The sequence below is a fragment of the Kwoniella newhampshirensis genome, chromosome 3 (genome assembly GCF_039105145.1).
Source record: "Kwoniella newhampshirensis strain CBS 13917 chromosome 3, whole genome shotgun sequence".
In the NCBI taxonomy this organism is placed as follows: domain Eukaryota; kingdom Fungi; phylum Basidiomycota; class Tremellomycetes; order Tremellales; family Cryptococcaceae; genus Kwoniella; species Kwoniella newhampshirensis.
In genome coordinates this window covers 567,333-579,915 of record NC_089957.1, presented here as the reverse complement: position 1 = coordinate 579,915, position 12,583 = coordinate 567,333, and the positions used below count along the sequence as shown (strand labels likewise).

The following is a 12,583-nucleotide window of genomic DNA, read 5'->3' as shown; positions in this document are numbered from 1 at the left end:
GGCTTAGTAGACACCAATGCGGGAAGACAGGAAAGGCTTGTGGAGCAGGGATCTGAACGACGGCTGACTTGTTACCTGTATAGTGCAATGAGAAGCGAAGCGAGCTCGGAAAAAGAAACCAAAAGCATGGGACGACGAGAAAATAGAAAACCCAAGATCATGTTGTAAGAATGAGATGTCAATTCGATTACGTGTGCGATGCATTTTCATAACACGCCTTCAAGTGTAGCAAGGACGAGACGTAGATGTGAGCCATATTATTGGGAACGATCTCCTCGGAGTGCGTTGTATAACAACGGGACACGAAAGCACAAAAGAGGGTACAGAACAGCTCAGCCGGGCCTCCCATAAAACCCCATACTTGCCCTAGTATGCTAGACACTGGGCAAGTTCGGGCGTCTATAGATCACAACCTCATCATTGAGATGAGAGGATTGAGAAATAATTGACGCAATCCTCGGGTGGGTAACATCATCGCTGTGATAAGGAGGTGAAGAACGCGGGAATACACGGAGAGGGTGGATGTCTGCAGGTTTCGCATTGAACCAATTGGGGGGGTTGATTCAGCTGACCGGAATGACTATATGTCGCTCCAGAATGTTGTCCTGTTGAGATCCCAGAATACAATCGGCCTCCGTCTTGAGCCCCGAGCGGCAAGGGACAATGACATTGGTTCCCCATCATAAGTCCCAGAACATATCATTTCCAACTGATGGTATTATGATGCATGAGAAGTGAGCTACACAATACACCTGTATAAAAATCGTCAGCTACCTATCTTCATTCCGCCATGGGGATATTACAACGTGACGTTCAGGCTCACTTATATCTCGAAGAAAGGAAAGCTTCCGATCGCCCGTCCTCGCCTTCACACTCAGTCTCAGTCTTACGCTAAAGGTGTGATGAGCCTAGCAGTAAATCGGTCAGACGCATGATTGCAAAGGGAGCTCGGGAGTGACTGAGCTCACTTGATGAGAGAGGGTTGAGGAGAAGAGTTCCGGTAGCCGATGTAGATGATCATAGGGATCCAGCCGACGGAGAGGATGGTCTGTGGATGTAGCAGGAGAGGAAGGAACTGTCAGTACATCGAGCGAGCACAGATCTCGTTTCCTTCAATGGTTGCCAGGTGAGGAGACTGTATTGAGGGGGATTGGGAGATGTTCCGTTTCAAGCCACGACTGACCTTGGCGACACTGCAAAGAAAGACGAAAGAAGGTCAGTACATCTTACAACGACAAAGACTGTCACAGAGATAGCAGCCGACAAGGGGCGTCACCAGCGATGACCGATGGGAACTCACCCGAAAGCGGCGTTGACTCGGTCTTTTGTCTCGTCAGAGAAAGGCATTGTTGCTGAAAGATTTGAGATGTGGTTGTTTTCAATGTCGTATACAGAAGATCGATATCAACGAAGCATATAAGAGAGGAATATCAAGAAATCCAAGGGACCAGTGGCGGCATCAAATAATGAGGGGAAAGATTCATGACGTGTGATTGTCAGCCTATGCATGGTATCATTATTATCAGTATGGCTCCCCACCTCTTCCCAGCCGCAACACGCTTGCTTATTGTCCCGGCTTTGTCCGTTTCCCAAAGTCCAATCGTTGAGCAGAGATCTGATTGTTCCATTGCCGCCTTGGGGCAAGCGTCCATCAGAGCGGCATCGGACCACATCACTGCATTCTCATCCATTCCATCAGCTCAATCTCCCTTTCGCATCTCAACATCGTATCAGATCACTCGTAGCTGCTGCAGACACTACCTCGCATCTCTCAGTGTACACGCGACGGATTGACACCGCTCGATCAGGTCTTGTTCCAACATGCCTGACGACCTTTCGTTCCTCGATCACATCGAGGAATGGCTCGAGGCACAGGTCCCTCAGAACTTGCATGACCTGCCTTATAAGATGCTCGAGACCATGGAGAAGATGACCAATGAGCTCTGTGAGTTATTGTGCCGACGACGCGGCTCCTCGGTCCATGTCCCGTTTGATGTGGACTACAACCGCTAATGACGTCGACCACCACCAGTCGAGACCCTCAACATCCACGGTCCTCCCTCCATCTCCATCCCCTTTCCGCCGTTCTTGGGCAAAGAGGCCCCACCTCCTCCACCGCCTCCACCTCCTCCTCCCGCCCATGTGTATTCTGATCTGTACGCCAAGACCGAGACGCTCGTCAAAGCTCACCCGCTCGCCGTCGGCGCGGCTATCTCGGTAGGACTAGGCTTGGGAGGACTGGTCATGTACAAGGGTATGGGAGGTCTGAATGCTTATGGCAAGCAGATGAGAGTCAGAAGGAAGTTCGGGGTGAAGGGTGCCGTCGAGGATGGCATGCTCAAAGAGGCGATCGGTGAGTCGACAGTATCTCCTGATTAGCAGAGTCAGTCGCTGACCACGATGCGTTGTAGTCATCCTCGCCCCGTCTCCATTGCCGCCGCTCCTCGTACCTCTCGCGGCGAGTTTACTCCGAGCAGGATACATCGTGCTCGTTGCAGTGCCCACCACCAAAGACGCCGACTCCATCGAGAGGAGACTGAGTGGTCTGGAGGAGAAATCCGCGTTGCGAGTCCTCATTTACGACCCGGATGATGTGAGTGCAACGGCATTTCGTCGTGCATGTCCGCATCACTAACAGTTGTTGTTCGCAGACCACGACATTCCCTCCCTTTCACCGCTCGCTCCTTGCCACTCTTACGCTTCGCTTCCCGGTGTCCGGCAAGTACCCGGCTGGAGATCCTTACAATCCTCAACCGGCACATCTTCCTCACATCCATGCTTTCTTGTCGCTTTACCCACTTAATCCATCGCCACCCTCGCAGCCCGGCGGTCTTCCAGCTTTGCCAACCCTTCTGGCTCCGAATGCGGACGGGACGGTTCCAAGCCTAATCAACTTCTATCCATCCGCTTCCGTGCTCACCACTCCCAACACTTTCGCCAGCCAAGTCTTGACCAGCAACCATATTCTTTTGGGTAAGAATCTGGTGGCTTCTTCCTCGGCCAGTGTCGTGTCAGTCTACATCGGAGACATCAGTCTTCCCACCCTTCCTGCGATCCTCAGTGGGGGCAAGACGCTCACTCGTCGTCAACAAGCGAAAGAGAGATTGCTCCAGAACTCGTCAGCGACTGCCAAGGTGTTCATCGTTCGAGATTACATCTTTGGCTCCCTGGGTGCGTTCTACGGCACCATAGTGGGAACACTTGGTCTTGGATCTGCCGTGGAGGAGTACGGCACTTTTGAACGAAAAGTGTTGCGTATCATCAAGTCTTCCCACATCGACCGATACACTGCGCACGGCAACCGATATTCTATCGGTCGGCGATCTTTCCTTCCGCTCTTCATCTCGGACCTGCGACTACCAGTGCCATTCCTCCCTAGACTGCTCTCCATTCTCCCGGCCATGCCATCTGCAACAGGTCCAGGTCTCCCACCTATCTCGAGGGGCATTAACTCGTCGCAGCAAAAGGAGAAGATCGGCAGTACCGCAACTGCAACTCCTACCTCGGCTTCGGCTTCGAGCAGTGATCACGAAGGAGGAGAGGATTTAGCGAGCTCGATCCACACCGGCACGAGCATGTCTTCAAGGGGTGGCATCGACAGCGAGAGCAGTGGAGGCATGGAGGGGAGCTGGGTGGGTCTTGATGCTGCCAACTGAGGGTGCAGTGAGCAATCATGTCTGAAGAAATGGTGAGAACTGTGTCAGAGAGGTTGCAGCAAGGGGAAAGGGATTGTGGAAGATAATTGTGTGTATGTTTTCGATTGATCTTTGTTTGTCTGTTCGTCTGCTTGTGTGTTCTCCTATTCGCTCTCTTCGTTGTAAACGTGAAACATTCCAAAGCCTCATATGAATGTCTGTGTCGTCGACTCTTGCACGATGAATGAGAGGATGAATGTGACCGGTCCGAAACGGTCCTTGATAACCAGTGTTTTCGTAGTGCCTGGATTGTACGTAACAAGAGAAAACCACCTGATTGTTATCAGAACCGGTCGATGTGTTCGGTTTGACCAGTGCGAGGATGGTGATGACCGTCGTATGGTGTTGCGAAGGAAGATCATTGGCTGCATCACCATCTTTCGGATATCACCTGGGTCAAGGCCCGTTGTTCACCTTTGTGAACGGGTACGAATATCGGGATATCATGGCGGCCTGGGATTGGGACTTGATCCCTGGGACGACTGTGCTTCTCGACGTGGGCCGCCGAGATTGAACAGCTCGATTGTGGGCTCCACGGGAAACAAGACGTTTGTCGGTGGCGTCAGTGACGGATGGGTCGGGACTAGTGTAGAAGATCATGTGGATCACAAGGATGGCAGTGTCGCTTATCAGAAGGCCTATTTCTTCTTGGACGACAGTGTCGTGGTGATTTTGGAGGATGTGGTAGCACTGCATCCAGAGTCAGCACCGCTGATCACGGTGTTGGATCAGAAAAGGGCCCCGGATGGAGCCATAACTTATCACTTGACGGTCAAGCAGTCTCGCCAGGAGGGAACCTCAGTGCCATCACACTATCTGGGGGCGGAAACGCTTATCTGTCGTACGAGACGCCATTCGATCTCATCTTTCTCGAAGGGAACCAAGCCGGGAAACTGGTCGGCCATATCAACGTCTACCAAAGGGAAGACGGTCCGACTCTTCTCAGCCTATACGACACATTCGATCCCACCACGATCGGATACGTATAGTTACGCTTTCCTTTCCGGCTTCCAATCCGGAACGATTACAACAGGAGGTGAAGCGGCCGTCCCGTCCAGTGTCTCATTTGAGAAAGAGGGAGTCTGGGGAGTAGCAGGATAAAAATGGTTATCATGAATCTTCTGGCCCAGTGCTACTTCCGCAACCGCGATGAAATTGCAGACGATGTTCGCCAAACGTTGGGTCGATGAAGGAGAGCTGAGTATCAGTTCGGATCGACCAGGAGTATATCTCTTTTCGACGAGATGGAACGATGATGGATCGAATCGACGATGGTGATCACGCTCAGTAATCCTGGTAAGACGCTGGAGGAAGCGGGTTTCAAGATGGAATTGAGAAACACGGGTCTGAATGTGGAGTGTGAGGGAGGACTGGATTGGGATGATGGGTGTCATCCAACAGGAAGTGGGTGGGGGTGTCGAATTCAGATATGTGCAAACAACAAAAGGTTGAGAGAGAGGAGAAAGTGTATTTAGGGAGATTAGGTCATCGCAATCTTCTGAGCGAATGTGATGTCGTGCCAAGAGGTCACAGTACCCGTGTGTATCCGAAATTCTTTGATGACTTATATCATGCGATCTGAACGTAGCATGCTGTGAGCAATCGTCTATCCGAATGATGCGACTTCTCCACAAAGTGGGCAGAAATCTTCATCTAACTTGCTCCTTCTTCCAAGCGCCCGGAGGGATCTTGAAGACGCCAATCTTTTCCAAGTAGTCGAGTGTATCTGCAACGCAATCTTCGATCGAGCGATCTACCATGAGTCGTCCGTACAACACGACGACATAGCATGAGTATCTGTCCCACGACTACACGGGATCGCTCAGCTCACATTTCATACCCAGATCCTTGACGGATTTATCGCTGTTGATGTGATGGATGAACTTGTTCGGCTTGTCAGGTTCTCCCAGAGGGATGTAGGCGTCGAGGTCGGGTCGTAGTTTACGCATCGTATCGACAAAGTTCTGAACATCGTAATCTGAAATTTGAACGTCCATTCACTGTCAGAGGTGACCGGCTTTGTTTCGTTTTTTTTTCTTCCCCCTCCCAGTGATCGGTTGTAGTGATTGCAATGGTCGGACCTGACAATACATGTATACTGTACTATCACAGGTATGACCGAACGACTCACCACCAGCATTGATAAAGAATCTGCCCGACTTTCCCTGCGCAATCGTCTCAAAGAACGCCGTAGCCATATCCCTGACATCCACCCATACCGTGGAGAATTGTGCCGGGACAGGCTTATCCTTGCCTTGGACGAGGGCCACCCAGTCCTTCACTGATCCGCCGGTCGTACTGACATCGTTCATGTCTGAAGGCGAGACAAGAGTGATAGGAGGTCCGTAGACGACTGCGTGACGAAACCACGAGTCATAAGTTATATCAATCAGCTGTGCTCCGGCACGCAGGCCTTTCCGTTGATCACATTCCACGGAAGACGTGACAGATGTGGACAGACGCATCGTAAAAACTTACTGGCAGCTAACAAGGTCGCCAATTTCCAACTGGGCTTGTTGTTCTCTACCCATTTGTAAGCTTCGAGTTCTGCGAATTTCTTCGATCCGCTGTACCACAAAGAGGTCGTAAAGGGTCTAGATCCGGCGTGACAAAGCCATCATATCAGCACACAGCGGTAAGTTATGATTTGGGTCAAGACATGCTGATTCGTTTGAGGCTGCTCGAAACGATCAAGGATGTGAAAAGGACAAGTGAGACGGACGTCACCATAATCTCTTGGAGTGGATAATCGAATCGTTCCAAAGGCACAATGGTCCAAACTCACGAAGCGGGATCCATAGCAACCAGAGTGGCTTCATCCAAGGGTAACCAGTCATCTTCGACCAACCACGATTCGTTGTCGGTAGCAAAGTTGGCAGGATCGAAAGCTGCAGCTGCAGAAGACATGATGTTGATTCCCTTGATAGCTGAGTGCCATTTTCCCGTCAATGCTGTTCATCATACAGCGGGACACTTGATACAGGTACCTCTCAGGTTGACGACAAGTACATATAAGAACAGGGAATGGAGGGGAAAGACTGAGCAGAAGCGTTCACTCACTAGTACTGTCTTTGGCAGCCTCGAGAAGTCTGGAAACGCCACCTACTGTGGGGTCCCTGTACTCTGCCCAACTGACACCGCCAGTCCTGTTGATTGTAGACTTCAGTTTTGATCTCTGCAAGCGAATCGAATCCATGACGGAACTCACAAAGCATTAGGAGCTGCTAAATGGGCGACTGCCTCTACTCCTTCGAGCAACGGACCGAAGTCGTCTGTGTTGAAATCTCCAAGGACGATCACCTCGAACTTGCCTTTGTCGACCCATTCTTTGAAGACGGGATTCGACCTCACAAACTCCGCCTTGGAAGCAGAACGGACCGAACCTCTCACTGACCAACCCTTCGAGAGGAATTGTAGAGCGACATGACTAGCGATGAAACCATTGATACCTGTCACGGCGAGGATCGGAGCTGGTAGCGGCATCTTGTCGGTGGATGTGTCTGGTAGGAGGAGTTCCTCTTGTGGGGACAATAACCTTACTTTGAATGACACATCGGACAATCTTAACTTATACCATCACGATCAAGAAGGGACCGAGACCGGACACCGATCACGCGCGCAGCTGGGCTGCAGGTTGGCTTACTAGCTGTCCCCTGCATCGATATCCAACAGTTGGATTCTTGGCTTGGAAGAACAATAGTCCTCCGGGCTCATCGCCGCCAAAACGAGTTTATTCTCCGTCGTGACAGTGCTGGGAAGCTATAAGTAGTCATCCGCATTGAATGACAATAACAACGGACCCTTTCTAAGCGTTCCCGATGTCAGCGAGGGGCGTATTGTAGTTAGCTATGCATAGCCTTTGGAAGCACACGTTTTCTGAAATCAGTCTTTTCTATATATAGACCTAGTCAAGTGGACCATCAGGTCAATTCCAAGCTCTTCCATATTGTCCGGTGTTCTTCTCGATCATTTATCATCCTTCCGAGGCGGCATCAGTCTGAGCACATGAACAGCAATGGAGATGACAGCACACCGCGAGGATTCAGACGTTTGGCTCGGACAGAAAGACTACGGCCCTCCTTTGCTTTTCAACGCGCAAGAACGCTCAGGTCAAGGGTGACTGAGCGTGTATTTGTGGGCACACAGACGCCGAGCTGTCAACCGACCCGGCAATAAAACGTCTATGAGGTCCTTTCGCCGTCAGGCAGACAGCTTCACAACGATCTGTAGCCATGGACAATGATGCGAAGTCGTCATGACTAGTGTATCAGAGTGAGAGGGGGGTGGGGTTGGGGGTTAACCTTGTGATGGAGGAATAGGAGGGACATGGTCGAAATGGATTTGGTCATATTGAGAGTGCGCTATCAGGCCATTACGACAGCAGCGAAAGCCAATTCGATCTGTTGTCTCCTCTGTGTCGACTCTGAATGCAGTATGAAGCATCAGAGGGTCTTCTTGTCGCATTCGCGTTGCAATTGAGCCTGTACTGCTCAGAACGGCTCAGACGAATCCATAGGACGTTCGATGCACCTTCAGAGTGCGACTTGGTGTGCCGGCGCTCGAAGCCGGTGTCTTTCTGAAGCGCGTCTGCAAACAGTACGAGTATTTCTTGGATTTCACGCCATAAACACACTCTGTTGTCTGATCACCTCGGCAGCGTTTATCACGGTATTCATCAGTCATCAACCCAAAGGACAAGAGGTCTCTTCTTCCTTCCGATCATCATCACCATCATAAAATTGTCCATACTTCCGGTTCACTCATGCTTCATCGTCGCCCCACGAACGCCGGGAGCGTTAGTACCTCCACCTCATCCAATCCTCAATCTCCTCCGTCCACGTCGTCCACCAATAAGGCGTATACACCACTACGACGTCAATCTACAAACTTGTACGCGACAAACACACCCTCGAGTGGGCCTAGAGCGCGATACAAGATCCCGAGTCCATTACCATCTCCGGCGAATGTGGGAAGCTCGTCGGCAGGCTATGGCTTCACAGCTGGTGGAGGGGGAGGAGGGTATGGCTATTCAGGGGGTATGGGATCAGGGTTGGGGGTGGATGAGTGGATCGAATCGGGTGAGGGAGCTGGTGGTGGATGGCGAGGGATTGTGAAGAAAGGGTTGGAAAGATTCAAATTGGGATTCAGAGATGCTGTGAGGTTGGAGAGGAGTTGCAATCTGGTTTGGAAGTGAGTTGAATCTCATCAGGACGGCAGGTGCTGGCGAACGCAGTGTTCTTTCCATCCCATATTGTTTTACGGGTCTGAAGCAAGCGGATACACAATGGGAATGTTAGGCCATGATCCTTGATGAGCTAACACTTGAATCGCTGGTAGTGATCGCGAATTGCGAACACTTGTCCTTAAATCAACGTGAGTACCGACCTCCTGCTTGACCTCTCATCGCATCGTTCAGGCATGACTGCCTCAACGAGATTGTACGTCGCTCGATGCTAGTCCGACCAGCCGCTCACTTCACTTGCTCCTCACAGCCTCATCAACCTCGTCTCCCTCGTGCTACTCTCACTGTCCTCGCTCATATTCTCACCTCTCCTTGTCCATCCTGTATCAGCCACCATGGAAATACGGACGAAAGAGATCGGGATGTGGTATAATATCTTGCTGAGCTGGCCAGTGTTCGTGATGTGTTTCTGGGTCAATGTGAGTCGGATCCTCCTCTATAGGGGCGCAGTTCCTACTTTACCGTCTGACCCGGAGAAATGTTAGGCCTCTTGGGGGCCGGATATCTCGAAACGAGCGGAGAAGATGCTAAACTCTTCGTGAGCTCTTGCTTCAATCTACTTTCCCTGGCTCATGTCTGAGACCATCTGCGCAGGTATCGATATCAACCATCCCCTTCAGGACTGACATCAAGTCTTCCAGTTGAGCCGGGTCGAACACCTACGCCATTCGCATGGATTTTCGCATCCCTGGCTAGGATCTTGCTCATCAGCGACTTCACCCTCGTTTCGCGATTGATAGGGTTCATCCCTTTGGTCGGGAAGCCGGGAAGCTTTGCATACATGTGCATCATCAATGCTTACTATTGCTTTGAGTGAGTCTGCCAAAAGCCTTGCGTGTGAACAGGCAGCTGACGGGTGACGATGGCAGATGGACATTCACATCGAAGCACTGGCCTCTGGACCATAGAGTCCAATATATGCAAGATCGGACAGCTTACATGCTTGCATTTGGTCAGTGGTGTCTTGCACCTGGAAGTTGAGACAAGTCGACGAAAGCGCTCGCTAACCTTGTAGTGCTTACGCAGGCTTCCCAACAACGCTGTTGACCTCATTTGGGCCACCTCTGGTGAAAATGGCCATCTTCGCTTTGATCTACCCATTCGTAGGTGGAAAGCTGCGTCGATAGACACTTTCCCGTTCTGACGACGCTCCTTTCTCCAGTTCGTCATCCAAGCCCTTCAATCCCGTCCACCTTCCCCTTCGAGATTGTCCCTCCTACCCTCAACGCCCTCGCCTCATGCTTCCCTCCCTTCTTCTCCCTCCGGCGGAGATGGTCTCAGTCTCAACGACCCGTTCTTCTCAAGCTCCAACAGGGCTGCGTACCCTTGGTCAGCTGGGCGCGACTTTCAGGTCAAGCTGCCACTGTTCTGGCTCGCAAGTTATGCATTAGAGGTGCTGAACTGGTTGGAAGCAGCGTTAGGGAGGGATCGGTCTGGTGGCAGAGGTATCGACGCTACCGTGTATGGGAACGGATTAGGTATCAGGGGTATTGAACGACCGGGAAAGAGAGCCATGTAGCACGGACGTAGAGTGGCCATAGAAGACAACGGTCGGCGTGAGATGAATTGTATGTTGGCTAAATGCAAATCCGGGATGCATAATGCTTTGCTTGGCAGGACGCGATCTGCGACTCGTACCTCATCCGTTCTGAGCGTGGATCGCGGAAAAATCAGTTCACCTGGTACCTGGACTGGTCATCTTGTCCTCTGGAGATATGGGATGTTGTGCACTTTAGTGGATTTTGAGTCCCATGTGACCGTCGGCACGACAGGTAGATGGCAAGCTTGTCAAGCTGTAGTTACCCTTACGGTTTGACGAGCAGTTCTGCCAGCGAACGACAACATCAACAACCACGTCCTGATGGGCCCGGGGCTATGCGGGATGCGTTCCGTCAGGCACGAATCATCAGTAATCTGGATGCCATTTGGTGGTGGCTTGGAACGTAAATGATTGAGAGGCTTGGGAAAAAAAAAAGAAAAAGAAACGAGGAGCAAAGTGGAGAGGGATCAATCCTCATTTAAGTAACCCTTGGCAGATGAGGAGAAGAGCAAGAGAGGAAAGAGTGAACAGCAGACAATAACTGAATGAACGAGATGGATGACGACGCTGATTTGTGCGAAAACAAATGCAAGAAGAACAAAATGAGCAGTGACGAATGGAAGATTCTGAGTATGACGCACTGGTCTGAGACAATGACTTTTCTCTCGACAATCTCATGAGCAGACCACGAGCGATCATTGGGACGTCGTTACGCAAAAGATACAGAGCAGGGCCAAGAAGGTCCCGTCCGACAGTGTCCGTAATAACGAATGGACAGGAAATGTGGGCGAATGGAAAGTTTGACGATACCACCCTGAATCACTCCTTTGGTTGATCTGTGCTATCACGATCATCATTGACCGTGCCGCGCCAGAGCAGAGACTGTCGATTGTGGACAACTAAGGCATGAGCGGTGCTTCGTGACAGACACACACCCTGCGATATGAACCACTGAACTGCTGGTGTCAAGCGGGTAACATGTGCTAGGTGACTAGTCAGTCCATCGACTAGTTCCACAGCGTCACATTTTGGTGACCGACTCCACAACTCTCGCTATTCTGTAGACCGCAAGATGACGTCCCTTTTTTTTTCGTTGTTGCGGATCGATCATCCTCACATCACCCCTGACCACACGGCTCACGGCATGATCGGATAATTAGGAGGGGGAGTCGGTGCAGGAAATCTCATCCCATCAAACCTTGCCGTTGATGCAGATCGACTGGATGGTGCCTTGGCGTTGCACCTTTTTCCAGCCTCTGCTCTCCTCGTTGTGACTGGCCTCCCACCCATCATCCTACTCCAACCCCTTTGCACTCTTTCGGCCGTGCGAAGCGGACGTACTTCTGGGCCTGCCAGTACCACCACTTTGACTGGAATTCTCCCTGGATCATCCTGGGACAGTGGAGACCCACCCCGGATCACGATATTCGCTCAATCATCACTCGTGCCCTGAAAATTCCAGACCCTCCTTCGTACCTCTTCATGATGAATCATCACTGTCACTCCCTCCTTGCTACTGCTGTGTGAGCCCCTACACTGAAACAACACGGGCAGCAACGCTGGATGCGGGTGATGGACAGCGGTCCTCTTTGCCGATAATGTCGGGCGCATCATCCATCTCTTGCAAACACTGTTAGAATCGGTCACCGATACTCGTAAATCTTACGCGAACGGTTGGTCAACCTGTGCAATTCACCTTTGTTGCTCCACCAACGGGAGATCAATCTGCCTGCTTTGCTTCCACATCCCCCTCTTCACGTCAGTCGATAACGCCTCCTCTATGAGCCCTGTCGAGCCGGACACCAACATTGATCCGCGGACAGCTTCATCCTCCCAAATTCAGCGTCATCGCATCAAACTGCTTCCGAGCGACACAAAACCATCGATACATCGCTCGAGAGGGACACGGCGCATGTCAGCAGGGATACGGAAGGACGCATGGCAGTACTCGTAGTATCCAACAAGGATCCGGATTCATCACAGTATACATATATATGACCACCGCTTCGCAATCTCATCTTTTGTTGATCCTAAGGTTAAGCATTGGACTCGGACGAATTTACTCCGAGGGAAATCAATTCCTAGAAATTCAACTCACCACGAATT

At 51.2% G+C, this 12,583-nt stretch overlaps 3 protein-coding genes across 3 annotated transcripts; 2 read left to right on the top strand and 1 right to left on the bottom strand.

Moving 5' to 3' along the window:
* Positions 1-1,821: 1,821 nt before the first annotated feature.
* IAR55_001554 (uncharacterized protein) lies at positions 1,822-3,656 on the top strand (the record flags this gene model as incomplete). The annotated part of the gene is made up of 4 exons (XM_066944680.1): positions 1,822-1,945; positions 2,033-2,353; positions 2,412-2,593; positions 2,652-3,656. The coding sequence occupies 4 exons, from the start codon at positions 1,822-1,824 to the stop codon at positions 3,654-3,656; spliced, it is 1,632 nt and encodes a 543-aa protein (XP_066804603.1).
* Positions 3,657-5,344: 1,688 nt separating this feature from the next.
* Positions 5,345-7,178, bottom strand: IAR55_001553 (uncharacterized protein; the record flags this gene model as incomplete). Its single annotated transcript, XM_066944679.1, has 7 exons — positions 5,345-5,448; positions 5,527-5,673; positions 5,827-6,048; positions 6,174-6,289; positions 6,481-6,622; positions 6,756-6,841; positions 6,904-7,178. 7 exons carry the CDS (start codon positions 7,176-7,178, stop codon positions 5,345-5,347), a joined length of 1,092 nt encoding a protein of 363 aa, XP_066804602.1.
* Positions 7,179-8,457: 1,279 nt separating this feature from the next.
* On the top strand, positions 8,458-10,456 carry IAR55_001552 (uncharacterized protein; the record flags this gene model as incomplete). The annotated part of the gene is made up of 8 exons (XM_066944678.1): positions 8,458-8,885; positions 9,033-9,068; positions 9,188-9,356; positions 9,423-9,475; positions 9,532-9,750; positions 9,807-9,889; positions 9,964-10,040; positions 10,100-10,456. The coding sequence occupies 8 exons, from the start codon at positions 8,458-8,460 to the stop codon at positions 10,454-10,456; spliced, it is 1,422 nt and encodes a 473-aa protein (XP_066804601.1).
* Between the last annotated feature and the right edge of the window lie 2,127 nt (positions 10,457-12,583).